The sequence below is a fragment of the Triturus cristatus genome, chromosome 12 (assembly GCF_964204655.1).
Source record: "Triturus cristatus chromosome 12, aTriCri1.1, whole genome shotgun sequence".
Taxonomy (NCBI): Eukaryota; Metazoa; Chordata; class Amphibia; order Caudata; family Salamandridae; genus Triturus; species Triturus cristatus.
In genome coordinates this window covers 121332853-121353483 of record NC_140595.1, presented here as the reverse complement: position 1 = coordinate 121353483, position 20631 = coordinate 121332853, and the positions used below count along the sequence as shown (strand labels likewise).

At 41.7% G+C, this 20631-nt stretch overlaps 1 protein-coding gene across 1 annotated transcript in view; it reads right to left on the bottom strand.

Annotated features, from left to right (window-relative positions):
- Positions 1–211: 211 nt before the first annotated feature.
- Positions 212–20631, bottom strand: part of LOC146772837 (cytochrome P450 2D17-like) — a 191946-nt gene continuing 171526 nt past the window's right edge. The window contains exons 8-9 of the mRNA XM_085637807.1: positions 4614–4755; positions 212–1736 (exon numbers count right to left, since the gene is read on the bottom strand). Coding sequence (XP_085493933.1) covers positions 1444–1736; positions 4614–4755 — 435 coding nt within the window. The 3' untranslated portion in view covers positions 212–1443. The remainder of the gene's footprint in view (positions 1737–4613; positions 4756–20631) is intronic.

Below are 20631 nucleotides of genomic sequence, written 5' to 3'. Positions count from 1 at the left end.
ATATGTATGTATGTATGTGTGTATATATATATATATATATACATACACACACACATATATATGTATATATGTATATATACATTCAAGAATCTTAGGGTCCTTCCGGGGTTAATCCCATAGTCGGGTGGCGCATTGCCGGCAGGTACCCCAACGCCGGAAATCAATATCACAATCCAAGTTGAAGTAAAAAGCGCACTCAGGATGCAGAGAATAGCCAAATTTCTTTATTCTTCGTAACGCGTTTCAACACCCACTGGTGTCTTGTTCACACGATAGTTATACTGACGAACAAACGTGTATAAGTAAATAAACCATACAAAACATAGACGATGCACTTGCAGCTTTTTTAGTCAAAATGACCAAGCAAAACGAGCGCCATCTTAGAATGGTCACTACATAATGGAACTGGCAAGTTCTGTTTTCTTGTAATAAGATTATTGTAAGCTTGTGCTATGAAAGGCAAATACATAGTTCATACTATTATATACCATTATTTCGACATAATTATTGTATTAGCTGTAATCCTGTGTCACATAATTCATGAATCGAAAGCACATTATATTAGCGACTAGTGCGTAATAAATGACACGATATATACATAATTTCATGAAAGATGGTTGGAAATTCAGGAGGATATTTGGTATTAACATCAACTCAGTTTGGGTGAATGCGGACTAGTGCCTTATATCCTCCTTATTGATTTAACATGGTCACAGAGAAGTATTTTGTATGCCCTTCCTCGCATTTGTAAGTTCCAGATCTATAATCATGTTTAAATAACTCTGCAATGTGCATTTACTAAGTATAAAGTGAAAACCTTATATAAAGATTTTTTCAATATCCATAAAGAAAATGTGTAAATAAGTGCCAACACCAAATTCAAGAGAAAAATCACTTCTCTTATAAATAAGCAGGGATGAAAGAGAACCCATAAGCTTTTTCGAGCCAAACAGTTTGGGAGTCCCTTCTTGAACCCTGTAACAAAACAAGTTAAAAAACCTTGTTAAAAGATATATACATTGTTTGTCTTTTTCATCTTACACACAGTTCAGAAAAATAGACACGACAAAAAAAGTTTGCATTTCACTTCAATTACAAAGTTCATAAATTTTTTTCAGTAATCATGAAGGTGAGTTGCCAATTCTTCATCAAAATTATGGCCCCCCGGGGAACGGGTTTCTAATTCCATAATCCATTTTGATTCTTTCTTTCTCAAAGTTAGTTCTCTATTGCCACCCCTTTTGCCCATATTGACCTGTTCGATGGCATAAAATTTCAATAGAGCATTGTTTGACTGATGTTTTTCTTGGAAATGGCGGGCAATAGGATAATGTAAATCCCCATTTGTGATGGCCTTAAGATGTTCCTGTACCCGTTTTTTGACCATACATACGGTACTCCCCACATATCTTAATTTGCATATATATAATATATATATATAGTTTACATTTTCAATATGTATTTAAGACCACAATATTTTGGACACAATATTTTTATAGCAAAAGATGTCAATATAGTGTCATAAAGGCGTGCAGCTTCAGGAGTAGCATTATGCGTTTTGCATAAATGATTCACGCCTGAATGGAATGGAAGTGGGGTACGCAAAAAACCATTTTTGTAAGAAAAATTAGGACAATGCTCCTTGTCCGCAAGAGAGTCCACATTCTGAAGTAAGCAGCTGAGGAATATGAAGAGTTCCATCTTGGCAAGCTGTTCTCCCAGGCACACCCGCGGACCTACAACAAGAAACAAGGCATGAAAAGAACCCTTACAAATGGTCCATGAATTACCCCCAAACCCTATCATTAAATGAGTGGGGCTTGAGAGAAAAGCAAAAATAATGTGCACATGAGAAGAAACCCATACCCAATCAGAACACAAGAAGCAGCGCAATATTTTGAATCATCGTGCACAATTGTACAATAACTCTGAAGAAATTTTCGGATTGTGCAATCTGATTTGGATATGGAAATCTGAGGGGTGAAAAGGGAATGCAGTACAGTGACAGATTTCAAGGATGGGAAAACTTTGCTAGGTGTTATGTTATGACATTAATTAAGGGCCGAGAGCTATTCTCTCCATATATGTCATGAACAATAAATTAAATAGTATTAAGTTCAATTTTAGAGGTTTGTAAAGACTTTATTAAGATATTTGAACGGCAACACCTGTTACACAAATACATTACATTGCTTCCTCATAGCCGAAATAAAATATCTTCATTTGATCACATATTGTGAGACACACTGGAAATAAAAGAACCAATAACCAATAACCAGAGATTAATTAAGGCATTCCTTCCATCGCTGTTTTGTATGATTATTGTGCGGTAATTAACTCAGCACGCTAGTATAATCAATTTTTATATTTTTGGTCCATAACTTTCACTAAGACTATGTATATGGTCAATTGAAGATATTGTATTATGTCTCTGACTTCTGGGATCATCTTCTCGTAAATTACCTAAGCCTCAGGGATGCAAACATTTAACTGACACTCCTAAGCAACATCACTGAGATTCAAGTGTGAGCCCGGGTAACATAAAAAAGGTGATAGTGCTCTGATTTTTTATTTTTTTCTGCTCAGCCCCACACCTTTATGATGTCCCTCTGCAATATTATGTCCAAGATTGAGGGAGCTCACCCTGCTCAGTGGATATGGCCAATTGAAAGCTGTGTTTGTACTTTTCAAGTTAAATCTTACAGCAAGTGAACTCACACTATTAAAAAAAAAGGAAGATGTGGTCAAAATTATAATTTGTTTTAGCTGATTTCCTATTTCTTTTGGGAGTTGTTATATATTATTATGTTATTTATTTTTGCTAAGGGCTTGCACTGGAGATGGTTTCATGTTGTTAGGAGGAAGTGAATTTGAAATTGCCTCAAAATGATAAAAGAGAGAAGTGAGTGGTATTGAGGAATTTTCTGAATCGTAGAAGCTCTGTTGTGACCCATAAATTAAAATGGACAGGGATCCACAATGATGGAGCTTAAAGTTCCCAAAGATCAAGTGTGTCTGCAAAACCCAGAAAATCAGAGGAACTGCTTTAGTGTACCAATTTACCAGACACCTAGGGGTACTGTATGATGAAGGCAAAGAAGCAGGAAAATTAGAGTGAAATCATGAGGGTATAGTAATAGTAATACACAAACCATGAGAGCAGTTGCATGAGAGACCCTCAGTGTTCAGGAAAAAAACAGTGCATGAAGTGGTTGCAAGTATTCAAAGAAATGTATTTACTACTTAAGGAATCGTTATAGCCGGGAAAGAAACTCATTTATTGTTAGGGTAGCAGTTATCGGAAATATGCGGCGAGCACAAGGTAAGTGGTTCTCTTTTTTAAAAAAAAATTATTTCCCTTCGTCATCGTCTGTCGACTCCCCCCTCTGCCCGCCCCACTGCCTCACCGCTTTTACCTGCACCGGCCGTCACTGTTCTTTAGAAAATATTTCTCCTTCTTATGGGACCTCTTAAGGTGTATAAGATGAGGTAAAAGTAGGATATTTCCTCCTACAAAATATACAGTTGAAAGCAGTTGTTTCGGGATCCAACTCTTAAAAGTATGGATTCAAAGTTTTTTTTAAAATATTTCACTCATCTTTTTAATCTGGAACAACCACAAACTCAATTTCCAGTTTGAAGTAGAGAATCAATCGAAACTGTTCCTGAGGAAAACATGTAGGTCACATAAGAGGGAGAAATATTTTCTTAAGTAATATGTTAAGTATATTGTAAGCTGTATAGGTTAATTGTAAAAAATGAAATGGGTACTACTGAATGTGTCATTTGTGTGTCTCAGTTTGAGGAATCTATGCGTAAAGCCAATAAAGGAAGAGAGTCATTTTCGAAATGTGCGCAGCTCAACTACGATAAATTTAGAAAATGTGTGAATTATGTTTTTCTTCAATCTAGACGTTTGAAGAAAAGTAATGCAGTGTCTAGGCAAACACAGACTAACTAAGCCTGGGCGAAGCACTACGCTACGCTCGCGTAGTTTGCGAAGTTCGCGCTACTTCGCACTACGCGAACTGCACGTAGCACAGTGCGAACACGCGTAGCGTAGTGTTGCGTAGTGCTGCGGTCATTTTTTGCTTGCTCGCGGTCCTCAACGTCAAGTTTGCGACCGCGAGCAAGCAAAATGACATCCCGGCGAGACTTTTTCCTTGTTCGCGATCAGCAACATCAAGTTGGCGATCGCGAGCATGGAAAATAAACCTCCCGGCGAGATTCCCAACGCGAGGAGGTCAGGTTTCTCATTGCGAGGGGTCGCGTATGCTCGCGACCGCTCGCGATGAGAAACTACCAGTTCGCGTTGAGAAAGCTGCCGCTCGAGTAAAAATCTACTCGAGCAGCAGAAAACTACAGTTCGCACTGTGCAAGATGCCATTTGCAATGATTGCACAGTGCCGGTTGCTTGTCCGCACTGTGCAATCATTGAAAACAACATCTTGCACAGTGCGAACATGTTTCTACGCAGTTCGCGAAGTGCTACGCGTAGCTCGCGTAGTGCGAACTTCACTTTGCGTAGCTTCGCGAAGTGCCACTTCGCGAACTACGCCCACCCTTAAGACTAACACCAAAACACCAAACCAATTAGTCCAGGAGCTGCTCACCTGTGGAGAAGGGAATCATAGATTCAGGCTTCACAAACTGCCCTTTCTCATCCACAAAGTTGTGGGGGTTGAAGTGATGGGGGTCTTTCCACACCGAAGGGTCAAAAAGAATGGAGGTCAAGTTAACGGTCACTGCTGTGCCCTAAGAATAAAAAGAAAGAGTGAAAACCATTAAAAGAAACTCACCTGATGTGGGTGATGCTTGCAAAACGTTTGGGAAGAATTTAGGGGTATTTGGCAGAAGAATTGAGAGATTTAGGAGTGATCAAGAATATTCAAGAGACAAGGTGCATTGTGGGTAAACTTAACTCAACAATTTAGACTGAAATAAAAGCATTACCTCTGCACGATTCTTGGAAATAACTAATGCTATAGTATTGCTAATAGTTATGGTTTTAATTTTTTGATTCCTGTTATTGCATCTCTTCTAAGATCTGGGGTCTGATTTCTGAAGTAGAGAATCAAAACGTATTTGTACTGTCTACCATGGAGTCCTGGAGTGGTCTAATTTCTCTCTGTTTATCTTCAACACCAACGTTATTTAGCACATGGCTAACCATCCTGCAAATTTTCAAGTTTCTGTAATTAATTGGCAAGCTCGACCACTGAAATTGGCTGTATGCCGGTCTCATGTCAAAACTGTTGGCTTGGATAGACATCCGCAAATCACACTTCTGCTGCATTTGTGGCAACAAACTAAGAGATTGCGTTGCAGAGACCTGAAGAGCCCTACACTGATCATGGCTTCCCAAACTAAAACAATTAAATCAGCTTGCTAAGTCTAAATTGCTTTCCTTCTTACCAATGGAATGCTGAAAGGCAAAAGTTATTTCCACTGGCTCATTCCTTATCAGGTCTGCCTGGCAAACCTCTCCTAAATAACCTTCCTTTCATCCTAGAGTCAAAAGATAGAAGTTACTGTCACCAGTTAGTCTTCCTGTGCAGTTCACAACAGCTTAAGATGCAGAAGTCCTCAACTATATTGGTAAGACACAAGGGGGCATATTTACAAGCCCCCATCGCAACAGGAACGTCACTTAACATGGCTTAACACCGCCTTGTGAATAAGGCACCCTTTCACACTATACTTAGCGTGAAAGGGGTGGGCAATGGGTGTTGAGGTGGGCGTTCCGCCACAACACCCATTGGTTTTGACGCTACCCCCTATTTACAAGGGTGGCATAAAAAGGAGGCAGCGCTAAAATATATACCAGGGAAATCCTGGTCTTGACATGGCAAAACAAACAGAAATGCTGGATTTCTCGTAATTTCTGCTGTGTCTATGTGTGCTGCATCGTGCGGCACACATATGTTTATGTGCAAGAAGGTTTCCCTTCCTGCACATAAACAATCATTAAAAAAATTACGATTTGCAATATCTATGTGTGCTGCACAATGTAGCGCACATAGAAGTTACAAATTGCCAATCTGGATTGTTTATGTGCAGGAAGTGACACCTTCTTGCATATAAACAATCATTCACTCAATGCAGACACCCTTGCACTATGGTGGAATGGTACTTGTGTTGGCGCTTGGCAGCTGAATTTAGCGCCAGCACAGGAAGAAGCGCAGGCAAGTGCCGTTTTAATGTAGATATGGTGCATCCCTCTATTTCAAAAGTGACGGAGCGCGGCTTAGCAACTTTGGAACTCACCCGCGCACCGCCACTTTCTTGGTTATATTTCTATGTCTTCATCTGATTCTGAAATAACATATTATTAGCATAAAGATGGACGTTCTGGTGTTAAGATTGTTAAACAAATGTTGTCAATTAATCATAGATAATCAAAGGAGGAGGGATCACTAGTTACTGGCACCAGGGTTCAGGTGGTTGTCTCTGGTATAGGTAAAAAACCCTCAATCACGTCAAGAGTATGTTGGGGCGGTATATCTTGATTCTCCGCCGTTAAATACGTGATAGCATCATCATTGGGTTGATTCCATGCATCCTCCGCCCGGAGGGAACCACTGAGTTTTCCAGCAGTGATCAGGGAAAAAAATGATAAAATAAGAAAGTGAGGAGTGCTCAAGTGAGTGATAAAAAGGAGTTGTTCCTCATGCTACCTATAAAAAACTTTATTCTGATAGGTGCTGGGGAGACGTTAAAAAGAGATAAAGTTGCAGGTAGGATGAGTTATGGACCCTCTGCAACTTTAAACGTGGTGATTGGTCGCTGGGGGTCGCGTAACTAGTTAGCATGGAGGAGTCTCGTTCGTTATCGGAATTAACCAGACAAATCGCTCCACCAACTAATCGTCAATTAATCATAGAAAATTTTAAAGTGTAAGGAAACCAGGTGTTGGGATTCGCGGTTCATGATGGACAGAGTTTGAAAACAATCCAACCCACTCCACAGAACATAGCTTTGCCGATGTTGAGTAAGCAAGAGTGGCAGAACTAAACCCTAGAGGGTATGGGGAAGGGAAATGGGAGTAAGAGAGAGAGAGAAAAGAGACAGCTGTGATAGTTCGATTTCGCCAACTACAGCCTTTGTGTACTATAGGGGATACAAAATAGTGTTTTCAAGGGGGAATGCCAAATGTATATTACAGGTTTTAAAAATATAGATTTTGTATGTTGAATAAACATTTAAATGATCTTAGAAAAGAAGGTACTGATGAATTATGCTTACTGGTTTCACACTGGCGGGCCGCAGGAAACTTATGACATAATCATAGATAAGCAGCTAGTATTAGTAATGGTTGAATCCCAGGTCGATACCAAACTTGGAATTCAGGAAGGAAGCGAGAAAACAAGCAAAGAAACCAATTTCAAGGGTAATAGCAATACAAGAGTTCAGGCATCCGGTCACCAAATAATACCAAATCTTAATCCAGAGAGCAAGTCACAGTTTGAGCAAGAAGGTCAATGAACCGAGGGCATCGAGAAGGGAGAAAAACAACGAAGGTATAGGCTGCAGTAATGTTGAAGGAAGGAACAGAAGTAATAGTGAAGGAGCCAATACAACACCGAAAGTTGCCAAGCACCTTCCTTAAATAAGTGGACTGCATATAAAGCTCTGCTGCCACTCATGACCTTGAGGTCCCTCCCCCTAAACTCTACCAGTGATGATCCTGATGCCCCAGCCGCCAGAGACATGTCCTCCATAACCCTCCTGGCTTTCTCACAAATCATCTATGGTGATCAGTGCCCCAGGAGAACACCTTAGTCTCCATGACTGCATAAGTTTTGCTGCAGGCTTATATATACCCTCATTCTTTGTCTTGAGGATCCCTCTCTTATCTCTGGGACCCACCCTGTGGCTTTCTATGGCACTCAAACCTGTATCTCCACATCCGTTAAAATTATGTTACTCACATTATCGCTATGGAATTTTTTAAGGCTCCCCATACTCTAGCATAAGACTGACTGGGAGAGCCCTGCACAGAAAGCTAGTAATGTCTTCCATACCAGCCTTCTGGGGTTACCCGGTGACACTGCAGCATCTTGAAACAGAGGACCTGCCAGAACTCTTTGTTCCAAGCACGCCTTTTGCCCGTATTGTGGTGTCCGAGGGACACAGGCCTATCAGTTCTGGACTTTCCTTCAATCCCTGAGCTAAAATCAGCTAGACATTTATGGGGTATGCTCACAGATCCTTAGCAGCTACCTTCATTGTCTAATTGTGGTAGCATCCAAATAGTTCATAGCACCTACAAGGACTAGAGAGAATATTAGAAACCACAAGTGGCCACATTACATCTGCCCTGCTCAATTGGAGTTCATCTTGGTTGTACATGTGGTCTGATGTTGTCCCTTCAAAAATCTCGTGTGAGGAGGCTGATAACAGGGAAATGTCACGGTAATGTCTCTTTGGAAATTTAGAATGTGTGGCACTATTAACATTAGTTTCCATTACCCTTGTTTCTGCTCAAGGTGATGAATTTTTGCCACCGTATTTTGACCAAAAGAACTCCTTCATAAACTTAGGCAAATAATCAAATGCAAATAAACATTTTAATCAATAATGAGCGTTGTGAGTAGTTTTAAAGGGATTTTTTTTCTAATTATTATTTAAGATTCTCTGACTCTTCATTGATTAGTCAGGTATCAATCAGGTTACGGAATTGATAATATTAAAATAAAGTTAGTACAGAGCATAATATAATTTCCATACAGCACGTTCCATAATGGAAAGAATCCCTATTCTAAGAAAGTGAGGCACAAATGATGTCAGTCAGAGCTCATGAAGAGTTCACGAATAGAAGCAATAGTGAGATTAGCATAAAGCTAAATCAAGGGGTAGGGGAGTTGGCCTAATGGCTAGGGCGGTCAACCTTGAATCTGGGAATCGGGTTCAAGTCTCAGCAATGACGCTGAACATCCTGTGATTCTGGGCAAATCACTTAATCTCCTCGTGCCTAACAAACATGAATGTGTCCTCATGTAACGCAACTGGTGCTATGTAAAACGCTCTGATACCCGATACTGGGTCAAGTTTTCGCTATGTAAAACTCCCCCCCCCCCAAAAAAAACCTAATAATTGCAGAATCTCCCATAAAGAGAAATAAAGCATATAGCAAATAAGGCTTGGCAAAGCCAGTTAGTCAAAGCATAAAGCTTGTGGATTTTAATAAAAGTCAGATTGAAACAAAACCTGCATCTAATCTGCCTTTGCCTGCATCCGTTCTGCTCTCCATCAAAGTCTGCCCTCTCCTGCGCTGCATCTGCAAATCACATCTGCTCTGCTCCCTTCAGTTCTGTATTGAGGTCTGAAACTCCTCTGCAGCCTCCTGTGTCTAAATCTGTCTTAGTCTGTCTCTCGCAAAGGTTTCAGCGAGGGTTCTGAAACTCCGAACTTGGAATGCATTTATATAACAAATAATGTTACAAAGCAGGTGGCATGGTTTCGTTCTGCATCCAATTGGAATTCAACATTCTCATCTCCAGCTCCTGGCAGTCTGCATCTTATTTAATATAACTTAATCTCCTAACCTTTCTTTAATGAAACTTTTTATATTTAACTAAACACATAACATTAGCTGCAAAAGGTGTATGTTATTTAAGAAAGAATCATTAAAGCATAACATGGTAATGCATTTTTAAAGTACGTAGGTTTTCTCTTTTCTCTAAAGAAAATAATTAACTGAGGCTTTGTTTAAAATTTCAAGCAACTAAATAGATGAGGCTCAGAGGTTACATGCTGTAAATTATGCCAAGCATTCTGTCTTTCACAAGGAAAGAAAAATTCCTTTGCTTATCTCGAACGTCAACTGGAGCTTTCAGAGCAAGAGCTGAATCATGAGCTGTTTCTGTTTTTCTACATTTTAAAATGTCGTATTAATTCAGTACAACTATATGCTGCTACTTCACATATTTAATATTTTTGCGAATTAAAATCACATAGGATAAAATCTAAGCTAGCCACTTTAAACCAAACTACGAATTACTTGTGCAATGTTTTACATAATTTATTAACTAGAAAGCGTCTGACTAAGCCTGTGAATATCAAAGCCTCATGTTTTTTATTTTGCAGCACCAAATGTCTCTGTGTCACTTTTTAAATGCAATTTTATGCTGAAACCCAAGGCAGGTTTGCCATTAGTAATGCTTAATTCTATTGGAAATGTTTACAATCTTTCAATGCCTATATTTAATGGAATTATTGATTGGAATACCTTTAAAACTTTTATCAGTCTACCTACTCAAAACGCTGAGATCCTTCTGAATCTGGCTGGGACTTGACTGAAGGATACTCAAAGTCCCTTTCAGACTTAGGATCTAGATGGAGAGGAAATATCTTTCCACTGCACAGATACACAGACATGGGACTTACCTGGGAGTTACCTATTAAACCCTATGGAGGCGAGGCCTGTGCTTTGATGTATTGAGGTGCAGAATTTACTTTACTGTCTCTAAGGAGATTGGACTTCCTGAGTAAGATTAAAAGACATTTCACTGTACAGTCATATGGAGGGAGGACTTATCTGATGGTTACTTCTTTGATTCTGTCTCACACTTATGTCTGTGCCACAAGTTTACAAGCATTAAGGAGAAGACGGATTTCTCCTCCCTCAGTCAGGCAGTATGTTGTCAGGCTGCATGCTTAGCAAATGGTTAAGTGTACTCTGTCCCTAGACTGCTCTGATGATTCTGAGCTCATGTTAACTTGGAGGGGAGTCTCACTAGCGGAGCAGAGCATTGGCAAGAAGGGAGGTTGCAGAGTTCAGTGCTGTGCAAACCACATCAATCTTGGCCTTCCTTTTTGTGTGAGAAACCGGCACCATTTGTTTCAAGAAAGGGGCGTGTACAAGCCTTATAAACTTCCCTTCCCTAAATTGTGGTCTGTCCAGAGAATCTATATGAGGTTCCCGGTCCAAGATGAAATAAAGTCTATTCATCCAATGTCCCTTCTTGTTTAAATCATACAGAAGGATGCATTTATGAGTGTTGGATAGTCCCACAGTTCCTATAGCTTTCATTTCAGTCTTCACCCACTTTGTACTGTTTTTGACCCTCATTTTTGCTTGTTGCACTACATTTACATCTGGATATTCTTGCTTGGCACTTTCAAAGATAGAGAGGTGCCTTGCTGTTAACTTATGTATTAATCTTCATATGCATTGAAGACCTACAAAATTGTCTGGGATGTTTTTCAGACTTAGTGCTTTTTCCTCTGAACTGGAATCTTCTTTAGGAGACACTTGACACTTTTCAGGTGTACAGTTTTTTGTGTGTGGAGTTTTATATTGCTTGAACTAGACCCGAAGGTATCAGAGAGCTTTAAATGAGCACCAGTTATGTTGCAGATGGACACATTCATTTTTGTTAGGCGCAGGGAGATTAAGTGATTTGCCCAGTCACAGAATGTTGAGTGTTCCTGCCGAGATTCGAACCCGGTTCTGAGGTCGTCCGCTCTAGCCGTTGGGCCACATTCTCTTCCAGTTCTGTGCAGGGTGGCATGGTTGCTACTGGGATGAGTTCCCCTTTCCTTGGGCAATCAAGAAGGAGACACAACAGAACGTCTTGGAGCGCAGTACTTGGTATTCAGCAAAAGACAAAGCCTTTGCATCCACCTCAAACAAAGTGCTGTTTAGTGGTTACGATGCAGACTTTCAAACTAGAAGATCGGGGTCATTATATTGGTTTATCATGGTTAAATTATTTGTGTGATCCAACAGGCAATCTTAGGAAGGAGTGACCTCCATGGGAGCCATCCTCTGTAACCTGTGCATAATCATACAGAGGATGGATTTGCCGTGTGCAGTTCAGAGTCGGAGTTGTATGTGTGCCATGCACTCATAGTGGAAAAATAATATTGACCAATCCTCAATAGACTCATTAAGGAGTTTAACCCATGTTACTAGTTAAATTGATCGCCCTTTGTTCCTGCATTTGTATTCTTATAGTTACATACATCTCAGAAGATTTTGGTAGGCCTGAGTCGAAAATATATGTGAGGTCCTACTCTGGCTTTCATCTGAAATAGAAAAAAGTGTTCTCTGAGAAAGAGAAAAGAGAGTAGCTGTCGTCACTTAGGGCCCGATTACGATGCGGGCTGGAATGGCTTCGACCGTTGGTCGGAGCCCTCCAGCCCGCATTGTGAGGTGCAGAAAGACGCAAGAGAGGTGCAGAAACAAGCAAGAAAATTGCAGTAAGAGGCAAGAGAATTACTGAAAGAAGCAACAGAGGTGTAGAAAGAAGCAAGAGAAGTGCCGAAAGAACAAACAGTGGTGCAAAAAGAGGCAAGAGGGGTACAGAAAGAGGTAGGAGAGGTGCACAAAGATTCGCAAAGAGTCAAGAGAGTTACAGAAAGTCAGGAGGGGTGCAGAAAGAAAGAAGAGAAGTGTAGAAAGAGACAAGAGAATTGCTGAAAGAAGCAAGAGCAGTGCAGAAAGAACCAACAGAGGTGCAAAAAGAGGCAAGAGGGGTGTAGAAAGAGGTAGGAGAGGAACACAAAGAGGCAATAGAGGTACAGAAAGAGGCAGGAGGGGTGCAGAAAGAAGGAAGAGAAGTTCTGAAAGAGGCCAGAGAATTGCTGAAAGAAGCAACAGAGGTGTAGAATGAAGCAAGAGAAGTGCAGAAAGAGGCAAGTGAGGTGCAGAAAGAAGCAAGAGCAGTGCAGAAATAACCAACAGATGTCCAAAAAGAGGCAAGAGGGGTGCAGAAAAGGTAGGAGAGGTGCACAAGAGGCGAGAGAGGTATAGAAAGAGGCAAGATAAGTGTAGAAAGAGGCACTCAGGTGCAGAAAGATGCGAGAGGTGCAGAAACAAGCAACAGAAGTGCAGAAAGAGGCAAGAGAATTGCCGAAAGAAGCAACAGGTGCAGAAAGAGGCAAGAGAGGTGCAGAAACAGGTAGGAAAGGTGCATAAAGTGGGAACAGGGGTGCAGAAAGGCAAGTGGGATACATACATTTGCAAAAGAGGTGCAGAAAGAAGCAAGAGTGGTGTAGAAAGAACTGTAAGAGGTGCAGAAAGAGGCAAGAGGGGTGCAGAAAAAGGTAGGAGAGGTGCACAAGAGGCGAGAGAGGTATAGAAAGAGGCAAGATAAGTGTAGAAAGAGGCAAGAGAAGTGCAGAAAGAGGCACTCAGGTGCAGAAAGACGCGAGAGGTGCAGAAACAAGCAACAGAAGTGCAGAAAGAAAAAAGAGAATTGCAGAAAGAAGCAACAGGTGCAGAAAGCGGCAAGAGAGGTGCAGAAACAGGTAGGAAAGGTGCAGAAAGAGGGAACAGGGGTGCAGAAAGGCAAGTGGGATACAGACATTTGCAAAAGAGGTGCAGAAAGAAGCAAGAGTGGTATAGAAAGAACTGTAAGAGGTGCAGAAAGAGGAAAGAGGGGTGAGGTGCACAAAGAGGCAAGAGGGGTACAGAAAGAGGCAAGAGGGGTGCAGAAAAAAGAAAGAGAAGTGCAGAAAGAAGCAACAGAGGTGCTGAAAGAGATAAGAAGGGTGCAGATAGAGGCAAGAGGGGTACAGAAAGAAGCAAGTGAGGAGCAGAAAGAGGCAACAGAGGTGTGGAAAGAGTCAAGAGAGGTGCAGAAACTAGAAGAGATTTGCAGAAAAAGAAAGAAATGTGAAGAAACAAGCAACAGAAATGCAGAGAGAGGCACAGAAGAAAGCAAGAGTGGCTTGCACACCATTAGTACCAAATCAACACCCACATTTAGCAATACGTTCTAGGTTTGCAAAGGGCCTTCTACCATGCTGCAACACTTGTCGCTGCATTTTAGGTAACGTTTGAGCTTGAAACAAGGCTTTTTTTGTTCAAATCTGCAGATTAGGGAGCAGATGATGGATTATGTGGCTAATGCGAAAAAAATATATAATTGTGCAAAAGTCGGTGCAGCCAAACAGTCGCAATTCCAGTGGCCCTGCTCATACCTCTGACTGGGTCCTCAAGTTCTCCTCAGTGATTCCTTCTTTTTTTGTCTCAATGAGTTCGTAGTTGAGCTTCTATGGAAACGAGGAAGACTAAACCTGAGGTTACCACTCCACAACAAAGACTACCATACCACATAATTACTCTCCATAACACATAATCCCACTCTACATAATTCCTACACACTAAATACTATATACTTTCTATCCACATAATTTCACTGCACAATTTACCACATAATTCCATTACACACAACATACATCCACTCCACTCCAAAAAACATTAGTAAAAAGCGTTTACATTTACGACGCCAATAGCTCTAACTCTCGCAAATGTGAAACCTATTGCATTTCAAATACTTCTTTAACTAGTAGACGCGTTTGCAGAGTGGTGGAGAAAGGGTGCTGGGCCTCCAACCAGTGCTCAGGAATTCCGCTGCGTAGGATTTACAGGAGGTACCAGGAGGACTTCTTGGCCCCCAAAGTCCCTCAGGAGTAAAGTGGACGTCATCCCCCATCCCGTAGTCTGCTAGCAGACACATTTGCAGAGTGGTGGAGAAAGGGGGGCATGGCCTCCAAAGACGTTTTAGCAATCCCACTGTGTGGGACTTACTGGAGGTAACAGGAAGGGTAGTTGGCCCCCAAGGACAATCTTGGGGCCAACTACCCCTCCTATTACCTCCAGTAAGTCCCACAGAGCAGGATTTCTAAATTCTCATAGCAGGCCATACGCCCTTTGCCCACCACTCTTCAAACGTGCTCCCTGTCGCGCTCTTGGATGGGGATTGAAGTCCCCTTCGCTGCTGGGGGTCCTTAGGGGCCAACTAGCCTACCTCTTACCTCCAGTTAGCCCCACACAGTGGGATTGCTGAGAGGTAGACACAGGCCACGCCCCCTTTCTCCACCACTCTGCAAACGCGCCTCCTGGCATGCTCGTGGTTGGGGGATGAAGTCCCCTTGACTCCCGAGGGTCCCTGGGGCCAACCAGCCCTCCTGTTATCTCTAGTAAGCCCAACACAGCTGGACTGCTGAGAGGTGGTCCAAGGCCACGCCCCCTTTCTACACCACTCTGCAAACGCGCCTCCTAGCGCACTTATGCTTGGGGGATGAAGTCCACTTTAGACCTGAGGTCCTCAGGTCACAAGAGGACCTCATCGCCCCACCAGCAGTGCGCCAAGAGGCGCGTTTGCAGAGTGGTGTAAAAAGAGACGTGGCCTCGGACCACCTCTCAGCAATCCCACTCTGTGGGGCTTACTGGAGGTACCTGGTGGGCTAGTTGGCCCCCAGGAACCCCCAGGAATGAAGGGGACTTAATCCCCAACTTAAAACACGCCTGGGGGATTTGCAGAGAGGTGCGGGGAGGGGGCGGTGCCTCTGGTGATATGCCGGTTTTTCTAAATTTGGTTTTTGGAAAGGGGGCTGTGTGGCCCCCCTTCCCTTTATTATTTTTGGGCCCCGGGGACCCCATCCCCCAGGGCCTGAGCATTTTGGGGGTTTTAGTCTGTCACAGCAATAATACTTACCTTATGCCCTCTTATGACAAATACTCACCTTCAGTATTTTGCAGCAACAATACTCTCCTTACACCCTCTTATGAATAATACTCTCTTTCAGACTGTTGCAGCAACAATACTCTGCGTACACCCTCACGAGTAATAGTCTCCTTCAGTCTGGCGCAGCAACAATACTCTGCTTACACCCTTGCATGGATAATACCCTCCTTCAGTCTGTCGCAGCAATAATACTCTTCTTTTGCTGAGTGCCCGCTACCTCTGATCTACCACCTGTTCTCAAGGAGAATACTAGCTAGTCACCTAAACTTTAATATTCTGTGCTTTCCTCCACCACTTATAATATACTCTTTTCACCCTCCTACTCTTTCTTGGTATCAGTCTCAGCTTTTTCTCTTCCCTTTTTATGATGGTCTCTTATTTTCTGCTGCTCTAATCAATGATAGCGAAGTGAATGTTGCTTTCAGCAATGGAGGTTTCCTCCTTGAGGCTTCGAGTACCAATACTAATTTTACTGGTACCCCCACGGATTCACGTGCACTCGCAGTAACACTACAGAAAATCCCGACTTTCTCTGCAACATTGCATGACCAATTTACGTTTCTTTTTTCGGATGCGGCCTCTGACAACGGCCAAGTTTTTGCTATTTTTTTGTGCAATTTCTTTTCCATGTTGCTAAATTGGGGGTTTAGGCCTGGGTTCTGGTTGTGGGGTCTATAAACATATGTTATTAACGGATTGAGCAAGCACAGTTACAGCTCATAAAACCGAGCAGTGAGCGCCATTAAAATGAATTTTATTGTAACTTTCGAAGATGATTTTGGCCAGCGCAGCGATGCTCTCTTAAACGAGGGCTGTTTTACTCGAAAACCAATGAATAAAACACAATGCAAACGCGAAAGAAGAGGGCTGTGGACTGTGTGTGTGAGGTGAAAGGAGGGGTAACTCAATGACCACCCGTGAAGGTACTGTCGGCAGTAATGAGAGATGCTTGGACACTGTGTGGGATTGTTCAGGCGTCTGTGTGGGGAGCATTCCCAGTGTGGGACCCGAGGAGCCCCAGCGTCCCACCCATGCGAGGGTGGGACGGGGAAAAACTTGACATGTTTCTGAGGAGCCAACAGAGTGCCACTGACCTAGTAAGGGACATTTTCCAACCAGGTTTTTGGCACAGAACCACGTTTCGCCTGTAACAAGAACGGCGCTTTCTGCAGCTCTTTCTCTCTGGCTTTCTGGGGAAGTTAGTTCGTTGGCTACAATATAGGTGTCTGTAAAGTATGCACCATGCACAGTGCACATATCTCAGAGGGGGCGTGTCTAGGAAATGAGAGAACATGTGTTCACAGTTGTTTGCCCATGTGTTCCAAGATAGGGGAAGCCATGCGAGAGACTTTGCAAAGTGGATGGGGGTAACGGGCATTTTAACCTGCTACCTTGCAGTGTAGCGGCCTATATAAATGGAAGAGAAAATGACATTTAAAGTTTAGAAATGTCAACATTTTTTGCCATAAACGGAGTGACACTTGCCCCTGAAGAGGGACAGTGCACGCATTCAAAAATGTTCAGATTGAAATGAAAGAAAGAGAAATAGGAATGTGGCAACTATGAGGGGGGGTGGGTGCGCTTCTTCGACAGCCTCATGCCCTTTGCTTTAAAAGTGTAAGGACTCGCTACACATGGCTGTCTGCACCCTGTGTCTGAGGCGCGACAGCGCAGGAGAGCTGAAGTTGGGCAACCTCGTTCTTCTGTTTGCTTGGCAGACATATTGCATCGTAAAGAAGGCCGCGGATTTGACTCTAAGGAGTCAGTTTTAAACAGATTACTAGGTACACATAAATAGGCCCTTTCTTTATAGAGAACCATAAGCCTGCACTCAGGTTTTCCGACAAGTGGCTCCTGTGAGCACAGTGTAAAAATGAGGAGCGGAAATATCCGTACCTGACACTCAGCGCACTGTTGTGTTGTCCCTAAGGCTTCTACCTAATGATATAATAGTACAGTCAATAAACAATGATTTCATTTGAACAACAACATAACCATTTAATTCATTGTATTCTTTTTGTGAATTACACAACTTTCTTCAGTATCTTTTTGTCAAACAAAGCATGATTGTCAATGCAGACTGAAAATAAATGTAGTTCATGTAAAAATAATATATTCAATATCAATTGTTTGAACATTCTAACATATTTAAACAGAGACCCAATGCATTTCGGGTACAACCCTTCATCAGGGGCATAACATTGCAAAGTCATGAATTTCTATGCATGTGATTCCATATCTTTTCTTGTAGCCACCGACTGGAACAAATGAAACAAGTAAAAACCAATATGATCAGAATACCACACCATATCCGTTCTTGCTGCCACTATCACATGTGCATGGTGAATTGAAGAACCTTATAACCAAGGCTAGGTAAGCGTGAAAAAGAGAAATGAAGAAACCGGAAACGTGCAGGAACTAAAGCACCCTGGAGCCAGGGTTATGTCGAAGTAAAAGGAAAAGTGAAGGAACGTGCTGGCAAGGACGACATTGAGCCTCCTCATCGTGAATACAGAAACAAATCATAAAGTCTTAAAGCGTGAGCGTAAAACGTAACAAGAGACCAACTAGCCCGTTTGAAGAAAGAAAGAAAGAAAGGTTCTTCAATTCACCATGCACATGTGATAGTGGCAGCAAGAACGGATATGGTGTGGTATTCTAATCATATTGGTTTTTACTTGTTTCATTTGTTCCAGTCGGTGGCTACAAGAAAAGATATGGAATCACATGCATAGAAATTCATGACTTTGCAATGTTATGTCCCTGATGAAGGGTTGTACCCGAAATGCATTGGGTCTCTGTTTAAATATGTTAGAATGTTCAAACAATTGATATTGAATATATTATTTCTACATGAACTACATTTATTTTCAGTCTGCATTGAAAATCATGCTTTGTTTGACAAAAAGATACTGAAGAAAGTTGTGTAATTCACAAAAAGAATACAATGAATTACATGATTATGTTGTTGTTCAAATGAAAAACATTGTTTATTGACTGTACTATTATATCATTTGGAAGAAGCCTTAGGGACAACACAACAGTGCGCTGAGTGTCAGGTACGGATATTTCTGCACACCTCATTTTTACATTGTAGTATCACAGGTCTATTTAGACTGGACCTTAAGCACACAGCAGCACGCTTGGAATAAACTGATCACATTAGCACATTTTGTTTACACTTTGCACCACAGGTGTGCAGTTTGGTACCCCAATTTTTTGCTTCATAGTTTACTTTCAGCCTAATCCCACCAACCAGCACCCAAAATACCATGTCATTTAAAGAGATAGCAGACTTAACCGCTAATCAAGCGGACACCAAGGTTTACCCATCAGAAGATGCTGAAAGCATTTATTCATACAGGCAGCGAGAACATTCAGCACCACCCCTGGAACAGTTCAACAATTGTTACGTCATTTAGAGTACACAATGCGTGAAGAAATAAACCAACGTTTATACACCACAACACTCATAGAATACCACAAGGTGAAAAGAATACCTGGGGGATTCCGGATCACCCTTAAACCAATGTTTTTTAAATACAACAAAACTTTCATGGCACGCTGGTATGCCATTTTGAACAAGTGTTCACTGGATCTCATCCTCCTGATTATTGAAGAGCTATCAACAATTCTGGGTGAATTAGCTATTGAGATTGACACACTCAAAGATGAAATTTCAAACCAAATGGCAACTGAAGACTGGACCAAAACTCTTAATGATATCAATACTAAATTGGATCAACATGCGAAAGAAGTACATGACCGCAAGTTACGCAAATTTAAACGAGATATCATCGATTACAAACTTGATGAAGTATATTCATGGGCAGAAGCATATGCCCAAAAAAGATTTTTTAGAAAACCTGGCATAACGTCTTTGGAAGAAAGTATTGCTAATGATCAGGATCTATCCCTTCAGAGACCTCCTCCAACGACTATGCAGGAACATACTCCAAGAACCCATGTGGACGAAGGACCTTCTACTAGCAGCAAGCAGACTTTTTTAGAGCAGGGACGGTCTACGAACCATCCACTGGACAAAGGAGATCCCCCACGAGGATACGGACAAGGAGGGGAAAAGGCAAAAAAAAACATAGAATCGTTCAGACCACAGCGTAATCTGAAGACAGTAACCTAGTGATGAATATTTCACATAGGGTTTTGAAACCTGAAGAAACAGCAGTATTAAGTAAAGGAATGTACTTTATTCCCTCATATACTTCCAAAGCTTGGAATCCGAGATTGCGTTATTCAAGTTCATGCGGAAACTACGATTGAGGTGGTTCTTTCATTCATGTCCCAACATACAAACATCCACCCAGATACAGGAGAGATTTTGACCGAAAAGTAATTTCATGGCGCCGTTTTCGCATAAAACTTTAGATACCTTTGAATTACTTGTCAAAAAAGACATCCAGGGTATTCAATACCATCATCCCAAGCACAAGAATTTAACATCACAGGAACAGAAAATACTAAGATCTCTGAGCTCAGATACCAGTCTCATGTTTCAACCTGCAGACAAGGGAGGAGCCATTGTAGTAATGGACAAAGAATTCTCTGACCTGAAAGTCAATGACCATGTACTAAACACCGACACTTACATCCAGTTACCATCTGATCCCACGAAGGAATTTATGACGATCTTGGAACACATTCTCAATCATGCACAGGAGATGGGATGGATTACTGACACCACTAAGCGACTTTTACAACCCTTAAATCCACAAATACCTCCTTTATAAATGCTGGCCAAGATGCACAAAAACGCGGTCAATCCTCCATTACGCCCTTTTGTTGCGGGATGTGGCTCGATACATGAATCCATCGGCTAATACATTAACTTTTATCTACAACCACTGGTCCAGAAATGGAGTTCCTATGTAAAAGACACCACCGATTGTCTGATTAAATTGCAAAGCATAAAAAATAAATGTAATGAAGACACTTTACTACTCTGCACAATAGAAGTGGTGGCACTTTACACTTCAATCCCTCAAGGTGAGGGGATAGAAGCAGTGGAATGGCGAATACTTAACAGTCAATCCGAACAAGTCAGTGGGATTTTTTTGTTGGAACTACTAGAGTTTTCATTATATCACAGTTGCTTCACTTGGGATGATAACATTTTCTTACAACAAACTGG